The 21,430-nt window shown below is 40.0% G+C and overlaps 1 protein-coding gene across 1 annotated transcript in view; it reads left to right on the top strand.

Moving 5' to 3' along the window:
* ATP6AP1 (ATPase H+ transporting accessory protein 1) overlaps positions 1-21,143 on the top strand; it is an 89,068-nt gene extending 67,925 nt beyond the window's left edge. The window contains exons 8-11 of the mRNA XM_073328233.1: positions 4,400-4,641; positions 5,315-5,368; positions 16,328-16,565; positions 20,791-21,143. Of these exons, the coding sequence (XP_073184334.1) occupies positions 4,400-4,641; positions 5,315-5,368; positions 16,328-16,565; positions 20,791-21,000 (744 nt within the window). The 3' untranslated portion in view covers positions 21,001-21,143. The remainder of the gene's footprint in view (positions 1-4,399; positions 4,642-5,314; positions 5,369-16,327; positions 16,566-20,790) is intronic.
* Positions 21,144-21,430: the final 287 nt, after the last annotated feature.

The following is a 21,430-nucleotide window of genomic DNA, read 5'->3' as shown; positions in this document are numbered from 1 at the left end:
TCAGCCCTTGTGCAGAAGTTCCGGGGGTATGGCAGGACAACTTAGTCAGAGGGGTGGCCAAGAATCTAGTCCAGACGATGAACAGTGAAAGGACCAGTCCATTGCTAACTTTCACTTTATAAGCCATTTCTTCATTTGTGTCATACTCATTCCGGTGCCACCAGGACCTTTACTCATTGCCATTGTTATGTGGGCCATAAAACAGCCAAAGAAAAAAGAATACGGAGAAACTTATGTTTGGGGAAGAAAAAGTAGCATCGCCTTTTGGACAAATACCCAGAGAACCCCCATCCTTCGATACAATGGAGAATTTTTATCCTGTTACAATTGTTTATTGTACTAGTAGCTGAAAGCCTGTGCTGTTGCTTGGGCATTCCAGCTGAGCCAAGTAATCCTTGATCTGTGCAGTCTCCCTCAGATAACCAAATGAAACGGCTGCATGGAAATTAGCTGTTGAGTAAGGGTAGTAATTGGTTATCTCTGAGATCATAATGGGCTAGGACCCTTGGCATGGTATTAGATATGACTAACTGCAGATGTAAACTGCACAGGTGTAATTTGGAAAGTCAAATGGCTGAGAATTTAAAAACTGGATAGTAACAGCCTGCAAATCCCAGTGATGATTCAATCTGCTGATATTCTGAACCAAAAGAGCCCTCCACCATGCTTGTAGCTGTTTCCATTGCTCCTCACTGACTCAGACATTTTGGGCTTCAAAAAGTGACACATACAGTGACAATCCTTGAATCTTCTTGTATAACTATTTCCCCACTATTTTTGTACTTCTTCTTTACATTTATTATAAGTAGTTTCCATTCTGTTGTATTCTCTTGTACGTATACAATAAGTGTAAAATAATCATTTTGGCCCAAAATCTCTGTTTTGACTATTTATTTGTAGCACCACAGTGCCTAGGAGCCCTAATCATAGATCAGGATCCCATTGCCCTAGCTCTATGAACCACACTCTTTTGGAAGAGCCACGAGAAAAATACCAGTTATGTGGATCTGAGGATCTGCTCCATTCTGAAGGAGAGAGGAATGTCAGTGGGTCAAATGTTCTCTTTGGAGGCTCTTTCTTCCTTTTAAAAAAAGCACAGATTATTCTGAATTAGGAGTCAAACAATGCAGATCAAAGGGAAGAATTGGGTCCTTTCTTACTTTCAGTCCACACTCAGTTCTACCAGGTCAGCCCAATTTTAATCTATGACGATGCAAAGTGCATCCCTTTCATTATACGCCTTGTTCAGTCAGCTACAGTGATTGTTCACTGTGCATGTGAGATCAGAATTGTTATTGATAAGCCCAACAGAAAGATAAAGGGTAAGAAAAATAATAATATCCTTTAAAGATTTAGAACATGGAGACTAAATTTCATTTAAGAGAATACAATATAATCTTAACCAATTTTCCAAGTAAGGATTTTGTTGTTTGTAGTTATCATTAAATGTATAGTTTGGTAGGATGGTTCTAACCAGAGAAACTCATGTTCGTTGCAGCAGGGGATACATCATAAAATTAAAAAACAAAGGAACAATAAATGCATGTTTGAAATAGAAATAGGTAGTGATTTTCTGGAGGGGCCCTTTGTTTAAAATTCCAGCATCATCTTGAAGGAAAGGTTGGGTTGATTTTCTTGCCTCTGAAGGAATGAATTCCCTCTTTCGGTCCTGCTAAATCATTCCTGTCACAGATGACTTATCCCTGGGGCTCATAAACATATTACATAAGAATAGGTATTTTTGAGTCTTTCCCAAGACAGGGCACCTCCAGGTTTCCCTACAGGTTATTTGTTCTGCCCTCCTTTAAATAGCACAAACACTTGAATGCTGTGCTATACTATCAATATATTGTCTCTATTTTCAACAACAAAGTGTAAGCATTCTGGCAAAGTGCATTTAAAATATGTTTGTTTGCCAAGTGGTGTTGTCTCTTTTCTTGGGCATGATATAGGGAAACAAACTGATAGATTCTGCAGGCAAATGCACCTTTGATATGTGGGCTTTTTCAGAGGATAAAGGGGAAAATCTCTGCAATCCCCTGGTTAAAGTATTGGCAGTACACCAGTGGAAATAAAGCTTTAGTCTGCTGGAAATGCATCCTTTATATTTTTTCCAAACATACTCAACTAATCCCCATCGCTTAGTCATTGTCTCCTACGGTCTTGTTTTCAGTTATTAGCAAGTGGTTTTAAAAACCCTCTTTAGGTGATATGCTGGGCCCATTCTCCCATAATGTGCAGTCAATTGTTAGACAAAATACAATTTAGTCTTCAGATTTTTTTTCTCAATACAAAAATAAAATAATTACATTTTGGGGGGAGGAGCCTAGGGACAGATTTAAAGTTTTATATTAAAACTGAATATTTTCCTCTTCTTTAGGAGAGAGATATTTCTTCATTTAAAATGTGGGTTAATACTGTACATTATTATGAGCTGGGTGAAATGTTATGGGGTGAGATAAAACCTCATTCAAACTGATGTATTAATGCACCCTTCACTTAAGATAGTTTTAAGAAACATTTAAGGGGCTGCACCTAAAACAAGGCCTAATAGTGTCTGTCTAGAAGCTATCGCCATGCGGGCAGGGTGGGAGGTTCCACTGAGCATGTGACCAGGTATGTGTGTCTGAGAGAGAGAGAGAGAGGGCAGAAAACACAGAAACAGAGATGGAGAGGCAAAAAGCAAGAACGCCAAGCAGTAACAGGTAAAAACAATGTGATGCTGGAAAAAGCTAGTCAGTGAACTTTTGGGTCTGTTGGCTAACAAGGCGTGGGGTTGTAAACTAAGTAACTGCTCTTTTTGTTCTTGGGTCCTCCTGCATTCAGAGGAGCAAGAGTGTGTACATTCCTTGTAAATAAACAAGGAATAAACAATACATCAAAGAATACCAGACTCCTGCAATTTCTACTTCCATCTGGAACATCCCCATGGCCCTGAACTAGCTGCTCTGATCAAAAAGGATCAGTGTTATATTTTAAAAGCCAGTACTCTGTATTATTCTGACAACAAAAATACAACAGGACCCCAGGAGGGGAGACTGAAGCCTGAGCCCGCCTAAGCTCTGACCCCTGGGGGGAAGAGGGGAGGGGCAAAGCCCCACTGCCCCCAGCTGGGGGGCCAAAGCTAAAACCCAAGGGCTTCAACCTGTAATCTTAGCCCTGCCGCCCAGGGCTGAAGCTCTCTGGCTTGGGCTTTGACTCTGGACCTCATCGAATCTAAGCCAGCCTTGGCGACCCCATTAAAATTGGGTCGTGACCCATTTTGGGGTCTCAACCCACAGTTTGAGAAATGCTGATGTAGAGTATTGTCTGAGTGCCTAAAAAGAAGGAATGAAATCATAGCCCCATTGAAGTCAATGGAAGCTTTGCCACTGACTTCAGCGGGGCCAGGATTTCACCCAGGATGCCTATGGCACACTTCTTAGAATATATTATCTATCAAATGGAATCCTGGGAAGCCTCTTGCTAAGGAGCTAGTGCAGTGCATGTGCAGTGAACATATATACTATCAAACCTCAACATCTTGCCCCCCTGGACATTTTAAAAATTATTTTTCCAGAAAACATTAGAGGAGCCTAATCCGCATTGATTTACTAGCCCGCTTTTAAAACAAAAAATATAAAATTTAAGCAATTTTTAAACTAATGGCATGCCAAAAAAAAAAAAAAACCAGAAAAACCCATGTCTTCAGCCTGGCTAACTGAAATTTGTTTGCCATTCTATAAGAGAAAAAAATGAATTTATATCAACATTTTAAAAAAATCAATTCATTCTCCCAGGTAATCCCCCTAAGGACACTACTATTCCAAGGCTGGTGGAGACCATAGAATGTAGCCATTCTTCTTTTTTCACTATGCTGGGTTGTGGGTTTCTTTGCACCCCTTCATCAGTTGATGCTTATCATTATTTTAAAAGTTTTCAGCAGTGTGAACTGGGATTCATGAAACATTCTCAATCAGCAGTGCCTGAGAGTGGAGTTCTCTCTTTACGCACATCAGGTATAGCAATGGGCAGTGACAGCACAAACTTCCCCACAATGCCCAGCCACTGTGCTGGAAACTCAACACTGACCTGGAAAAGCCGCCTGGAGAGGTGAAAGGATAGAGTAGGCTCCATGTCCATGTAGTCTTCTGTTGCTAAAACTGTCACAAGGTTGCCAAGCTAGGGTTAGTGGGACTGGTTTTGTGATGTGGATACTGGCCCACTGGAAACTGGTCTTAAAACCAGTGATCTGTCTATATGAAATGAGGTTGGTGAACAGCCATAAGATATTAATAACTGTTGGTGATTGCAATCCTGAGCGGAATTCAAACTGACAATATAGTGCTGAAAAGTTCTGTGTTCTAGTCCCGATTTTCTTTTTGTTTAGTAATTTAATTGTAATGTGCTGTTATCCCAGATTCCCAGAAGACCCGATGTAGTGTTGGAATCAAGACGGCGACTCATGGCCACTGAAGCACAAGTGACAGATGAATACTATCCACTGAATGTGACCAATGGAACTAACACATGCATCCTCTTTTATGCCAGTAATTTCAGCCTCACAGCCAACAAATCAGTTCATGTGGATTTGACAAATTTAACATTTGTGTCCCGTAAGGTGGACTTCAGTTCATCTGTTTGTTCAGCCACCAATGCAACGTAAGTGGGACAAAGATCCATATCATAAAATGATGTGATTCTAATAGCTAATCAGAAGTAGTGAAATTTCAAAAGGCTAATGCTAATTTAATAAACCGCCTTGGATAAATACCCCAAGTTTCATTGTCTTGTAGGAAAATGACAGAGGCAACACCACAGGAATCATTTAATCTTGGTTTCTGTTTTTTATGACTGTTTTTCCTTGTTTGCTTATGAGAGTAGAGTTAAAATGAGTTTTGGCTAGAATAGTTATCTTTACTTTCCTCAGCGCCTCTGAGCTGCTGTATCTCATCTTCTGTTAGTACCTTGTCTCTCTTCTACAATCATTGAAACCTCCAGTAGCATTAGTGAGACAGCAATTTCATTGTAAGATTTCCCAACGGTGAAGCCGTGCCAATACGTGGTATTAATCCAGCTGTGAGTATGTTCATAGAACAAGGTCTCTTGTCATTGCATTCTCTGTTTTCCATTCCTTTAAAGCACCCGCTGGAGGGAGATGAAGCATTTCTGTTTGAAATGTTTGTCATATTTGTCCAGTTTACTTTATCTTTTTGCTGTGTAATTTCTTTGTAGTTATCTATTGGTTTGGAAAATTGAGTTTGATTTTAAGAAGTTGCAATGCCCTAATTTAAACTGACACACTGTAACATTTAAAATATTTCTTTATTTGCAGGTTGTCGTTGAACTATACTGGGTTAGTGGATGGAATCAACAACCTAAGAATAAGGTATCTTTATGGTTTATTCATAAAATCTTTCTACTTGAGGAACATCTGTAAATTGGTACATAAACAGAAGAGGATCAAGTGCAAATACCATTTTTTTAATTCACTATTTCTGTTCTGAAATAAGGTTATAATGGGTCATAGAGTTATGTTGATAACCAGTTTTTGTTTCTCTGTGCTGACTCTTTTTACAATGCATGGAAGAATCATGAACCAATAGGATAGACCCTTATATATAGTGTAGGATGCACATGTAACTTTAAAGATCCATAAGCCTTTTTGATGTCCACAGATAAGGTCTTCTCTTAATTTAAAAAAAAAAGTGTAGCAAAACAATTATGTTCATAGGACATTGGCACATGAAGTCTCCTATTGCTAGCAGTGTCAAAAGTGTACCCATTTCCCATGCTGATCTTGGGTTTATGAATCATTTACTTTATCATATCCATTGTAGGACCATTCCACAAGCCAGAAGAAATATAGTGATGTGTAAGTAAGTCTAACATCTAAACAGTAGTTCCATCCATCGCTGTGCTTGCTTATTATTCAGTGAGCACTATCGGTGTATTCAGTGTTTCGCAAAATGAAACAAAAAGTCAGTAACGGAATTTACAGTCTAATGGCCCAGTGCTGCAAGGTGCTGAACGTCTTCTGTGAGTGGGTGACTGCTGTTGCATATTTAAATGTAATAATTATTCATGATGTCAAATAACTGGCTCGGTTGAAATTATTTTAACAGATTATTAGTCAAAAATTAATTCAGCTCTATACAGAATACAGAAAGAAAGTATATTTTACCACCTTTTATGAATGATGAAAAGGTGGCACCCCATTCTCTTCTTCTGTAAGAAGTGGAATGCTGGCAGTTTGCTCATTCCCAGTCTAACTCCTCAAACCTCTCACCTTTTATAGGATGTGAGACAAAGAAGTTTCTTTGTGGGGAGGGAAAAGTTACTTTCCCACAACTGATTTCACTATGTTTTGTTTTTAATATCTCATTTTACCTAATTACTTATGAAATTTCTTCTTTGGTACCTTAATTTATCTGACTGATCAACTTAAAGGGATTTCTAACCCAGTTGTTATCTGTAAGAACACCTGTTTGAACAAGCCTTTCTAATGAGTTAAAAACATATTTCAATGGGTCATTATTTCATAAATCACAGAAAACATCTATGATAACAAATGTTGCTTATCAAGCACAGAACATAATAGAATTATAATATTCCCATATCAATTACCTAGTCTTATTTATTGTAACATACTTTTGTGATGATAGACATCCTTATTAGTTTACAGGAATCCCCTTCCTGAACATCAGTACTGGTAGAAAATTGTACACATTCTTTCATTTGATCACACACTAGCTCAGTTTCAGAATGAACACTATGAAGTCTTAAAATTCAGATACACTTTTGGCTAATACAGTGATGATTCCAGGAATGTAGTCAGAATGCAAAGAATTATAAGAGTTTAACATACAAAAATAATAAAAGGTTAATATTTACTAACACTGCCTTCAAACTAAGCAAACTAGAAAAATGTGGCTTAGATGAAACCATTACAAAGTGTAGTAGTAGAGAGACGATACTCAAAGGGTAGTTGTCAATGATTCACAGTTGAGCTGGGAGGATGTATCTAGAGGGGTCACACAGGGATACCATCTGCCCTGGATCCGGGACTATTCCATTTTTATTAATGACTAGGATAATGGACTGGACAGTATGCTTATAAAGTTTGCAGAAGACACCAAGATGAGGGGTTGCAAGCATTTGGAGGACTAGATTAGAATTCAAAATGACCTTGATATATTGGAGAATTGGTCTGAAATCAAGATGAAATTCAATACAGACAAGAGCAAAGTACAACACTTTGGAAAGAAGAAAATCAAATGCACTGATATAAAACGGGGAATAACTGGCAAGGCAGAAATACTGCAAAAAGGGATCCAGGGGTTGTAGTGGATCACAAATTGAATATGGGTCAACAACGTGTTGCAGTTATGCAAAAGGCTAACATCATTCTGCAGTGTATTAAAAAGAGTGTCATATGTAACAAATGGAAGGTAATTATTCTGCTCTGCTCAGCACTGGTGAGTCCTCAGCTGGAGCACAGTGTCCAGTTGTGGCTACCACATTTTAAGAAAGATGTGGGGAAAATTGGAGAGACTCAAGAGGAGAATGACAAAAATGATAAAACAGTGGACCCTAAACTGTGGGGCATGCCACCCTAGAGAGCGCAGAAGAATGTCCGGGAGGGGGGGCATGGCAGGCTGTCGGCTCCCACTCTCAGCCCCTCCCTTCTGGCCATGGCTCCTGGTTCCTGGCTGCAGCCCCCAGCCCAGCCACAACTCCGCTCCCAGCCCTGCGGGGGACCCATGGACACTTTCCATTACTGGTAAAGCGGGGTGCCAGACTAAAAGTTTGGGCACCACTGTAATAAAAAGTTTAGATAATGTGACCTATAAGGGAAACTGGGTGAGTTTAGTCTTGAGAGGAGAAGATCAAGAGAGGATCCGATAAGTCTTCAAATATGTTACAGGCTGTTACAAAGAGGATGGTGATCAGTCATGGCAACAGAAGGTAGGACAAGAAATTATCAACTTAATCTGATGCAAGGTTAGCTATTAGAACATTTTTCCTAACTATAAGGATATTTAGAGATATTGTGGAATCCCCATTATGGGAGGTTAAGAATAGGTTAGACAAACACCTGTCAAGGATGGTCTTGGTATATGTGGTCCTGCCTCAGAATGGGGGGGATGAACTAGATGACCTCTTGAGGGCCCTTTGAACCCAAATTTCTATGATTCTCTAACTCCCATGGAGTTCTGTAGCTTGGGGGTGCGAAAAGAGATAAGAGCAGAGGAGTATGCAGGAGCTAGATTGTACAGTGCCTTTACATACAAGGTGCTTAAATTGAATGTAAATTTGAAAGTGGCTGGAGCAGCAGACAAGACAGGTGATTTTTGCAGATGTGTTTTGGATGGGTTGAAGAGGGAAAGACAGAGGAAGACTAGGAAGAGGTTAGGGAAGCCAAAGAGAAGAAACTTGCTATAGTTAAGGTCGGAGAGTATCAGGGTTTGAACAATGTTTTTGTAAGTGGGAATAGAGAAGAAAATGGCGGCAGCAAATTCTGAACCTGGGTGAATTGGGGTTTTGCCGAGGGTTACAGAGAAGGGAAAAAGTGGAGACGTTTTGGAAGGTAAATTGAGTTCCATTTTTGACACGTTAAATTCAGGTTGGCAGAGACACATCCAGAAGGAGATGTGTCATAGAGGCAGTCAGAGATGTGAGTTTAAAAGGAAGGGGAAATGTCCGGGATATAGAGAGGAATGTGCAGTCATCGTGATAGTTGATAGCAATCATTATAGGTGATAGTTCATAGCAATAATATAACATGTTTTGTTTTAAAAAAAGATGTTTGTAAGGGGGAATATAGCACAGGAGAGATTATTTTAGTTAAAATTGTTCCCATTTTGACCCAACTGATTACCCAGTATATGGGGTCTTGCAGGTTGTTTCTGTTAGGAGGAGAAATTAATGATGGAATCAGGTATTTCTTTGATTCAATCCTGCTTATTTACAAGGAATGTACAAAGGGCTGTTTCCCCAAACACACTGAAAAGCAAACAACAGGAGACAAAAAGAAAAGGAGTACTTGTGGCACCTTAGAGACTAACCAATCTATTTGAGCATAAGCTTTCGTGAGCTACAGCTCACTTCATTGGATGCATACTGTGGAAAGTATAGAAGATCTTTTTATACACACAAAGCATGAAAAAATGGGTGTTTACCACTACAAAAGGTTTTCTCTCCCCCCACCCCACTCTCCTGCTGGTAATAGCTTATCTAAAGTGATCACTCTCCTTACAATGTGTATGATAATCAAGTTGGGGCATTTCCAGCACAAATCCAGGTTTTCTCACCCCCCCCCCCCCACAGACCCACTCTCCTGTTGGCAATAGCTTATCTGAAGTGATCACTCTCCTTACAATGTGTATGATAATCAAGGTGGGCCATTTCCAGCACAAACCCAGCACAAATTAACAAGAACGTCTGGGAGGAGAGGGGGTAGGAAAAAACAAGGGGAAATAGGTTACCTTGCATAATGACTTAGCCACTCCCAGTCTCAGGAGACAGTTTCTTTGCTCTCAGTTCCAAACCACTTTCAAGCCAGAACTTTACCCAAAACCTCTCTCTTGGCTTTTTCTCAGGTTCATGCTACAAACACTTCTTTGGCTGTTTCTGGTGTTTCTCTTCTCTGTGCGCTTCTGTGCCGTTTCTGCCACTTCTGTCTGCCTATTCTTTGGCAGCTTGTTGCATGTACATGTGCGCACACCCTCTCTGTAGCCCTCTCACACACACACACACACACACACACACACCCTCCACCCAAAACAATGCCCAGCCCCCTGCATTTGCATTTAGCTTTCACCCACAAAGTTCAGTTTCTGACTAGCCTTGTATGTGGCCTGTATTTTAGGTGGTGGTTCCTATTGTTTCAGCTATCCTATTCTATATAGGCACCTAACTGCTTCTTACAGTTATCCTGAATGAAGGGCAAGAGTCAAACCCATCAACTTCAACAAGGTTTCATTCAACCCCGAGCATAACCATATGTTTCCTAGAATATATAGGGGGTAAAGATTCCTACAAAATACTATAAATCTTAAAGCATTTAAAAGACGTACCTGGACTGATATTATGTCAGCAACACAGAAAATTAATTGAACTGAAGAGAATTAAAGTTTTAAAAGACTGTTTGTCGGGGGAGAGGCAGTTTTGTTAGACCTCACAACAGTTAATCCAAACCCAGGAGAATGCTAATATAGAAACAGAAGACTCTGGAATGTGAAAAGTTAATGTCAGATTTCAATGGAGTTGGATAAGAAGATGAAATGTGACATTAATACATGCATATGGACTTAATGAGGATTATTCAGACCTATGTGTAGTCATCTGTTTGCTAAAATCCGTCCTTTTTATTAATTATTTGGAGATAACTTTAATATGACCATGAATCCCAGATTCATCTAGAGAAGAAGAAATGTAAAGCAACTTGGAAAGATTTTAGTGTAAATTAACGCTGTCTGGAGAACACCCAGTATAAGAGCATGTTTTCTCTCTCAGTCTAGAATATGTTTTTGTGTTCTTGGAGCCTGCCATAAAGGAGGCAGACATGCTCTCAGTGGTTCTCTTAGATCATGCTCCTATTTAATCAGATAGCTAAACTGCAAATGTAAACCCTTCCTAACAAGTATGGGAACACTTAACTATACGTAATGTACTTACCATCTGTTGTCTTCAAATACTTTACTAACATTAACTAAGCACTTCTCAGAACATGCTGTGAGGTAATTATCATCATTCCTTTTCACTGATAGGGAAGGTTAGAAAGAAAGGTTAAATTACTTCCCCAAGGTGACAGAATAAGTGTCTAACTGAGGATTAGAACTCAGGTCTTGTCTACATGGCAAGTTAGTTCGCGGCAAGCCAGGACATGGATCTACAGTGCACTAGCTTGCTGCATACCAACTGGTTGTGTGGACTCTACTACCATGCACTAGATCCCCTGAATTTGTAGTGCACAGTAACAGGGTCCAGGTGGCCAGTTAGTACATGGCAAGCTAGTGTATTGTAGATTCACATCCTGGATTGCCACGCACTAACTCACTGTGTAGACAAGCCCTAAGGCTTCCTTGTTCTTTACTTATACTACATGTTCACAGCCCTGTATGAGACAACCACTTTATTGAACCTATGGAAGAGGAGAAAGCCCACAGGATACCCTAAAGGGATCACTTAACAGAATTTCCTCAATGTCTCCCTCCAAGGGCTTCCTTTCTGAGTCACTGAGCAGAAGGGGGTTGTGACATGCAAACCCCACAGATCTTAAGCATCCATGGGTACAACAAAGTGCAGCTACATGAATCCAGACCTATCCCCTATGGCAGCACAGCTTCCTAGGAGGTTAATTGGCTGCACACCCATTGTCTTACACAAAAACCCAACTTTAAATGTTCAAAATGGTGAATCGGGAAGATGTATTGACAATGGCTTCTCCCCAGTTATGCTTACCCCATACTGTTGAGATCCAAACACTGGGAGTTCCAGCAGAGGAGCCCCACAAGCTGCCAGGAATGGATGAGCCACTGTCCTCCACCCAAGTTCCACCTTCCTTAGATCTCCTCTTTGGCACTATCTTGGGTCTGCCTGTGCTTGAAAGGTTACTATGAAACCTACAGCTGAATCCTATCTTGGAGGCTTGTGGATAACTGCCAGTGAAGTGGAAGTTGCGTGCACGTGTCTGAGCACAGAATTTGGCTTTAACAATTCTATGATATAAATAAGGACATAGCTCACCTGAAATTAGTTTGGGATACATTTTAGGAGATGGCCTAAGGAGATGAAATCTAAGGGAAGAAAATAATTGGATAGAGTAAATAATTGAAAGCAGAACTGAAATTATTGGCTGGCAGCATGAAAACAAAGTAGCAAGCCCCATCTAAGGTACATGAAAATAGGATAGAATTAGAAAGGGTATTAAACTACAAAGCTTACATTCTCTTCCACTGTGGCTCTAAGATCTATTAATACAGTGAGAAAAGGACTCATAGAAACATGCAACAATATAATAAAACATTGATGCCCTCTATCTGAACAGCCTCAGGTAGAACAATAAGTGAAAGAGGGGTGACCACCACAGAATTTAGAGAATTTCAGAAGGTCTTTTAAACTTCAGCATACAGCTAATACGACGGGATTATCTAGGGCATGTTTATTTAGGCATTGTTAAAATGAAGTTTTTTGCTCTTCCAAGCAATAAGAGAGAGACTGTAGTCTCATAAGAAGAAATTGAGACAGACAATAAAAAAGGGACGGGACATCCACTAAAGAGAATGGTTTCTCCTGATAATTTTATTTACAGTTCAAAGTGTGGTTTTTCTCTGAAAAGCCACAAAGTAAAATGGCACATGCTACCTCAACAATTCTTAAGGTCTGTGTATATTCAAAATCATATCTGCTCACTTCACTGACAAAAAGAGAATTATTTCATTTTACTCCTCTGAGCCCCACAGAGGCTAACTGCTAGTCCTGAAAACTCAATCTAGGATATGAGTGTCAAACTTGTTCTGTTCCTTCTTGTAGATCATAAATAGACTTATTTACTAAATTCCAACTTGTGCAAAGACACTTAGGGCTGAAGGAGGTTAATGTGGAGACATAATTTGGCCAGCAGAATTGTTTATTAAAGGTGATGGATGCATGGAAAAAAGTACTCAGCTTAACACTCAGATCCTGGATTGAGTTTTCAAGACTCGCAGTTAAGAAAACCTTACGCTGAGAAAATCTGATCTGAAATCTGAGGGACAAAACAGGTGGTTGACTACTTTCCCAATAGAACTATATTTTAATGATTATTAGAACCCCATGTTAACTGAATCCTTGAATCAAGTATTAAAGTGTCTCTGTCTTCCACTATGAACAGTTTCATTGTGTACCACCAAAAGGTAAGACGTTAATTCCTCACTGAGTTTTCTGCTGCCCATGTTTAAAGGGATGGGATAGTGAGCCAAGAATCCTCAGTCAGAATTTGGTGGCCTACTCCATGGAGCTTTGTAAAGAAAGGCTTCTGGTAACCTAAGAGAGGACAGAATTTAGAACTGGGAAACTAATCTGGGAGCTTGAGAGATGGTCATCCTCCAAGCTATAAGTAAGACTGGTTTATTTTAAGTGCAACTAAACATTTTTCTTGGTTTATACAAAAACCTTGATATTTCAAAGCTGATTATCTTGATGCTTCCTGTCTGTCTCTTAAAATGTGTCTGAACAGTCCCAATCTTTTATCAGGCCTCTCAGCACTATTGCAATACAAATAATAGTGCATGTTTACAAGAATCAGAAGTTGTTGTGGACTATCTTCCATGACTTGGGAATACGTTCCATTTGTTCACCTTGTTTATTCCAACAATGCTATTTTCTAAGCACTGCATCAAAAGCCATATAAATATCTATAAAACATCCCCCCCTTCCTCTCCATTCTGTATCACTTTGGTTCATTTGGTTGTTGAGTTATGACTCCTAAAGGAGAGCTACATTCTGCCAAGCCTTAGGTGGGAGCAAACAGTAGCAGAGGGATAAGAAACTTGTTCCATTTTATGCACAGCCTGTGCAAAGGCTGGACAGAATTGCAATACCTGTACCCATAGGAGTGCAGGGACTGCTTCCTTGCTATTCCTGTAGGGATACACATTACCCAAAGGAGGTGTGGTAAGGAGGAGCAGTGAGTAGGCAGAGTCGTGACTGCAACCTCACTCATGCGCAGGCCAGCAGAACTGGCTGGCCATTCGGGGGTGGGAGAGGATGTTGCATACATTGAAGGACCACGTCCAAGTGGTCAAGTTGATCCATTAGCCTTTACCCATTTACAAATATTACTTAGTTATTGCTGGTGTTGGTATTGGTCATGTAGAATTAACAATTCAAGTACTGTGTGTTCATTAACTGATAGTGTGTTTTGTTGAAAGGTGTGGCCCTGTTTGGTCTTTTGGGGCTTCTTATTGGACAGTTGCTCTATTAATAGTGATTACAGCCCTGAGATAAGTGACTTACATAGTTCAGGATAATCTGTGCTTGCACAGCACCTAGCACAATGGGGTCCTGGTGTGTGACCGGGACCCCTAGGTGCTACTGTAATACAAACAACAAATAATAAAAATGTTGTGAAGGGATTCAATTCCTGTTCATGACGTGAATCTACTATAATAAGGTGTTTCCTGCTCACAATAAGGACTATTTTTGGCTCTCACATAGATACTTCAGCCATATCATCTTTGTTAGTCAGACAATTGATATGTGGTGTCCATTTTACTTGCTACCTATTTATCTACTACAAAAATTACGACCTACACATATTTTATTTTGAATGTGCTTTTTGTTTTTGTCTTTTTGGTAACTTGTATTTACAGATTTGTTTGGCACCTATTGCAGCAGCACCTAAACACCACCTAAAATTTTCAAAGTCCACATCTAATATTCATGGTGGGCAGACAGCTTAGAATACGCAAATTTATAGCCACCCTCAGCGGAGAGCCCCAAGGACTCTGTGATTGCAAGTTACTGGAAACAACATTAATTTAAACTAGGTAGAATTAAAATACTGAGCATGGTAAAATAAGGAGAAAAGTGTGAAATCTCCAATAGCAACACAATTGACTCAGAGTATATATTTAATATGAGAGAACTGGACTACCTGAATGCAACATGGTACAAATTTGCAGGTCCACCAAAGGAGGGAAATGTCCATACTAGCTCAATATTTTTCTATTTTAAAATACTTTGAAGGTGGTCATATTTTAGTGATGGGGGTTATAAACATACCTAGAGTGAAAGAATTGTGCCTTCATGTATAAATTCAGGTATAAATTCAGGCTGCCATGTCTAGTTGGCATCCGGTATCAAGTGGAGTGCCCCAAGGGTCGGTGCTGGGGCTGGTTTTGTTCAATATCTTCATTAATGATCTGGAAGATGGCGTGGATTGCACCCTCAGCAAGTTTGCAGATGACACTAAACTGGCAGGAATGGTAGATACGCTGGAGGGTAGGGATAGGATACAGAGGGACCTAGATAAATTAGAGGATTGGGTGAAATGAAATCTGATGAGGTTCAACAAGGACAGGTGCAGAGTCTTGCACTTAGGAAGGAAGAATCCCATGCACTGCTACAGAGTAGGGACTGAGTGGCTAGGCAGCAGTTCTGCAGAAAAGGACCTAGGGATTATGGTGGACAAGAAGCTGGATATGAGTCAACAGTGTGCCCTTGTTGCCAAGAAGGCTAACGGCAATTTGCACTGTATAAGTAGGAGCATTGCCAGCAGATCGAGGGACATGATCATTCCCCTCTATTCGGCATTGGTGAGGCCTCATCTGGAGTACTGTGTCCAGTTTTGGGCCCCACACTATAAGAAGGATGTGGAAAAATTGGAAAGAGTCCAGCGAAGGGCAACAAAAATGATTAGGGGGCTGGAGCACGACTTAGGAGGAGAGGCTGAAGGAACTGGGCTTATTTAGTCTGCAGAAGAGAAGAGTGAGGGGGGATTTGATAGCAGCCTTCAACTACCTGAAGGGGGTTCCAAAGAGGATGGAGCTAGGCTGTTCTCAGTGGTGGCAGAAGACAGAACAAGGAGTAATGGTCTCAAGTTGCAGTGGGGGAGGTCAAGGTTGGATATCAGGAAACACTATTTCACTAGGAGGGTGGTGAAGAACTGGAATGTGTTACCTAGTGAGGTGGTGGAATCTCCTTCCTTTGAGATTTTTAAGGTCAGGCTTGACAAAGCCCTGGCTGGGATGATTTAGTTGGGGATTAGGTCCTGCTCTCAGCAGGGGGTTGGACTAGATGATCTCCTGAGGTGCCTTCCAACCCTGATATTCTAAGATTCTATTTGAACATGCAAATGGCCATTTAGTCATCTGAACCAAGAAACAGTTTCCTATGATAAATCAAAGTGGTTTTCATGTCTGTACCCTTCATAAAAATACTTTTATTTAAAAAATCCCATAAAAATATTTATTGCAAAATAATGCAGTTCTGCTGACAATCTTTCAGCTTCTGCATCAGTGATTATAAACTGCCAGTAATTTATGAAATACGGCACTATAGCAGTCCGTTGCAGAATGAAACAATAAATGCTCATTCAAATTACGAAAACATTGCTTATTATACAAAACTGTAACAAGCGGTAAAACAAGATTCACAAAGTCACTTCACTCATGACAAGTCCTCCTGTAGGAGGAGATACTAAGGCAAAGAGCTAGTGATGATTAATCTCGTCTGCCATCTGTTCTTCTTCAAGTGATGGTCCCTGTTGGATTCTACTGTGGGTTAAGCATGCACACCAATGAATATTATAACTTTTTCTATGTCAGTTTGACTCTATTTATTCTGTTTTTCTTCTCTCTAGATTTCTAATGACCAACAAGTTCTATGCAGGCTCTGCTCGAAAATGGTTTACTTTAGATTCTGTTGAGATTGCACATGACAACCAAGTGGTCGCTAGATTTAATGTCTCCATCATTTCTGCTCCTGCGGAGTATTCATTTCATTGTCAGCTGGTGGGGACCAGCAGTCGCTGTGGTGCAAAGCTGATTCCAGCCAACAGTGGAGCAAAGAGCTGGGAGGTTTACCTTTCAGAGTTCCAAGTGAGTGCACTGCCATTTCAGAGGCAATTCCAGGGACGATTACTTGCTAGAGTATGTGTTGAACAGCATATTTTCATAACACCTGTACTTTTAGTTCAACTCTAAAAAAACATTAAGAGAAAGCTATTTGCCCACTATGGGTGCTATTCAACAGGGGAAAGAGGGAGCAGGCAGCTTCTGAACAATAACATGAGAACAACTGAAAAAAAACAAATCACTATAAAGTCATCCACAGAAAGGAAAAAAACCAAAACAATAGACAGTACTCAATCAGGGTAATGGGGATAGGAGAAGATATATTGTAAAATGGGACCCTATCCTAACCTATGTTATCTCGATGGGACAAGAAGCAACCGCTCTCTCACTGCCCCCAGCTTTACCCAGGGGTACAGGTGAATGTAGTTCCCCACCTGTGGGAAAGAGTGGGACATGAGTAATTCCAGGAGACTTCCTTCACCCTGGTCTATCTAGCAAGGCTATACCAGCACCCCCTTGTCTTCTGGGTCCCCAGAACACTCTGGGATTGGCTTTAAGGCTGCAACCCAATTACCCTCCCTCTTGAGGGATGTCACATATGCTAGTGAGACCCCGGGACTGAGCCTGAACACTGGAAACTATGCAAGGGAGCTTCCAAATTGCCTCACCCTCTTGTCACAGTACCTCCTCCCTAGTTGCTGCTCTTACCCATGTCAGATCCACCTGTGAGGTTGAGTACTCCCACCCAGTTACCAGAGGGACTCCTAATAAGTAACATACCCCTAACTGGGGTAGTAGCTTTATCTTGACCTAAACTGTTTCAAAGGGCACACACACAAAAAAACAAATCAAACAAAATAGCTGTATCTGTCTCAGAAACAGCTAAAAGTGGGAGAGAACTTGTGGTAGCAGGTTTCAAAATATACTGAAGAGTTGAAAGGTTTTAAAATATATTAAAGCAATCATTATGCTATTTCCTATACCCAGGTGAAAAGACATACTGACCTATGTACTCTAGATGAATACACATACACAAAACCCCACTTTAAATGGCAACAGTCTCTTCTATGATGTGGTAAAACTTGACTCTCGGTTTGATAGCCCCAGCAGGGGTGTGTGATGAGGTTAATGCCCCACCACTGGGTTATGACTTCACTCAGAGTTCCACACAAATTATCACAGCAATGTCCAGGCCCCTCTTTCTTCTCCTTTTGTGCAAGCCCCAAATCTTCCCCTACAACAGAGCGTCTGGTTCAGAAGGTCACTAGATGCTTTAGATGGGGGTTGGACTATATGACCTTCTGGGGTCCCTTCCAACCCTGATATTCTATGATTCTATGCTGTTTCCCAGTAGGCTGTAGTGAATGAAGAAGACCCAACTCCCAAGCAGGTGAATGCGCCGTACTCTTTGCAGTTTTCTCAGCTTGTGGTTTCTAGGCGAGTCGTTCCCAAACAATTTGGGCAACTGTTTGACTTGTCTGGAACAACCAGTGCCCCTCCATCCTCTCGCTGTATTCTCTCTGATATCCAGTGAAGCTCTGACAATTCCAGTATAGATCTTTTCAGAAGATTAGGGTTCAGAGTGCTCAAGCACCACTAAAAGCACAGTTCTTAGGGAGGTGAGCAATGACTGCAGTCCAGAGTCCAGCACAGAATCTGGTCATTACTCTGTACCAGTCACAGATGGCTGAAATACCAGCACCAGTGTATAGATCAATGGTGGGAATGACTGTTCTAGAATTTTGAGGTTCCTTTTACCAAATGCTTCCTCCTTTCCCTTTAATGCTGTCTGTATAATCTACTAAATGAAAGCTCTTTGTTGTTTCTAAAGCTGCATCCAGGCTTTTCATATTTCTTCAGTGTCTGTCAGACTTGCTAGTAGCCCCTTTTGCTCAGGGCAAATGCCCAAGACACTGAAGCCAGGAATTTTAGGATTTTCAAGGCTAAACTATTTCAAACCTCAGCTTTTATATGTTGCCCTTGAGGATACCCCACACAATCTACATAACAAACCTACGTTAAGGTTTTGTTAAAGGTCAAACGATTAGGAAACTCCATTCAAAATGTACAATACACTGCACAAAATACAATTTCATTTTAAAAATAAAAACTAGTAAATACAGAACAAGCAAACCTATAACAATGATACTAACTGAAACACTAGAATTTAAACATACAGTAGGCTGGAATCCTTATCAAAAGATTTATATAAAAATTAACTAGGATTATGTATCTATGTATTTTTAATTCCTACACAGGTGGCAAATCTGCAGGGAGCTGCATCTTTATTTGCCAGCTGGGATCCAACAGCATGCCCATAGTAGTGATCAAATATCAGAAAAGCAATAAGAGAACATGAAATAAACAACAGTTATTTCCTAAAAGTAAACATAGCATTTCAAGAATGTATAATTAAAGCTCCCACCTAAAGGTTTGCTAGGCATAATCCTGCTTGAATAAGGAATACTACTACCACATACAATAAAATTCAGTCTTCCTGGCTGTAGCACCAACAAATTTAATTGCTCTAGTAAAAATGGATCCATCCCTCTGTTAAGTACCTTAGAATGTCCTGGAAGAATGGTAACAAGCATGTATTGTTTCACAGAAGTTCAGTCCTTTGAGAACCAAAATGACATGAAGCATCATCTGCTTTTTTTCAGTCAATCTTTCAAACCATATTATGTGACTCCCATTCAGCTTTGGTGTGATGTCTAAACAGTGGCTTAACGATGAAATGCCCTGGCAAACGCATCACTTACTAAAGCTGTGTACAAACTCAGCCTCCCAACCCAAATGTTTATTTTCCATAATCCTGCTTGAGTCAGAAACATACAATTGGATATAGTGCAAAGCAGTCAGTATTAACAAGTTAACTGCTATGGTAACAATGGGAACAGTCTTTAATTGTTGAAAGAGGTCCGAGTATGCTGGTACCTCCAGTATTGTCTTTACCTCTACAGGGCTCTAGTTTTGCAGATCATGCAGAATTGCACTAACCATCATTTTGGCAAGCCACTGTAGTAACTGAATGAGAGACAAGGCATGCACATTTCCAAACACTACAGATAATTTGGGTTGCAAAGGTTTGCAACTCAATCTGCCTCCTAGAGCTGTGAAATATTTTTTTATTTATTTTTCACTAAGCAATTATTTTATAAATGTGTTCACATTCATTAAAAATTATTAAATACAGCCCTGGGAAAAATAAAACAAAAACGGCTTCTCTGGGGGATGCTCCACCCTCACCATCCCTTGATGAATTGGGGACACGAAAGGCATATGGACCAAAGGGACAAAGACTTCATTCTTACTAGCTAGAAATCCAAATCACTCTTTCATATGGAAACCTAAGCATTTCTAGTACAAACACCATATTACTACTACAAAATCACACCGTAGTTCATGGCAGGTCAATGAATGGTAGTGATGTGTCCCCCTGTATGTCCATTTTGCTGTTTCTATGGCAAGTTTGTACTTCTGAATTACATACATAGAGATAATTATATACAGAGCAAAATATATTAGCTATCTTTGGAATTCTGCTTTCTTGTTTATATCTGCATGGTGGGGAAAGATGATTCAAACAACTAACTTTCACAAAAATATACAGTATTGCCAACTCTTGTGATTTTTATCAAAAGTCTTATGATATTTGATGTTTTTCTTAAAGCCCCATCTCCCAAAGTCATGTGAATCTGTGAGAATCTCAGTTCTTTCTTGTTTTTTCCCTCCCTTACTCCTCAAGTAAGTTTCTAGCTTTCAGAGTTGTGGAAAAAAGCTTAAAAACACACCCTAATGCTCAAACACCGAAATAAAATAAAATAAACAGAACCCCAAATGTATTATTTTTTTTTAAATGTCATGATTTTTAAGCCAATCTCATGATTTTGGGAGCCCGACTCTTGATTTTTGAATGTTTAGGTTGGCAAATCTGAAACAGTTATTAAGTTACATTGGTCTCATGCCTCCCTTGGAATTTTACCTTTAAAATATTCCCAAGTCTCTGAAGTTTGGAAGCACAACTTCCTTTTTGTAAAACAAATAACTGTCATGCATCTGAAATTTCCTGGAAGAGAGAAATTGAAAAATTATGCTGAAAAGGAGTTGGTGCTCACGCCTCTTCAATAGGAATTGAGGGCACACAGTATTTTGCAGGCCTAGATTTTGTAGTGAATATACAGATCATAAAAGTAGGTTTTGTTGTGTAAATTCATTTGGGCTCACCTATTTTTTTTCTTGTTCTCAGATTCAGGGCTTCAATATTCATAATAACCGGTTTTCCTACGCAAGCGACTGTACATCTTTCTTCTCCCCTGGAATCTGGATGGGCTTGGTGACGTCAATAGTTTTATTATGGATCCTGACCTATGGAATCCACATGATCATGCAGCTCACAACAAACAGTAGATTTGATGATCCCAAAGCCCAAGCTCTGTCAGTTCCTCAAACAGAGTAGCAATGGATTGTTTTGACATTGCTTAAACGTTTCTTATTAGTAAGATTACGTTTTTGTCATGGTTATTTTTAGTAAAAATCAGGGACAGGTCACGGGCAATAAACAAATATTCACACAAGCCTATGATCTGTTGGTGACTTTTACTGAAAATAAGGGGTGGGGGCTGACTGCTGGGGTGGGGGGAGGACAGACAGCCCAAGCCCACCATCACAGGAGGAGGGGGACTGAAGCTGGAGAAGTCAGAGAGGTTTGTTAAAATCATGGAATCCGTGACCTCCATGAGTAAATTATATCCTTACTTATTAGTGATGTACGATTTTTATGTTCTTTCCACTTTATAGTGAATGTACCCTAAGCAGTTAGTGTAACAGAAAGGTTTAGTAAAATTCCAACAAATCTGGACAATGAAATACTTCCTGAGAAAGGGAAC

The sequence above is a fragment of the Lepidochelys kempii genome, chromosome 1 (genome assembly GCF_965140265.1).
Source record: "Lepidochelys kempii isolate rLepKem1 chromosome 1, rLepKem1.hap2, whole genome shotgun sequence".
NCBI classification, from domain to species: domain Eukaryota; kingdom Metazoa; phylum Chordata; order Testudines; family Cheloniidae; genus Lepidochelys; species Lepidochelys kempii.
This window is presented reverse-complemented; position numbering and strand designations above follow the sequence as displayed.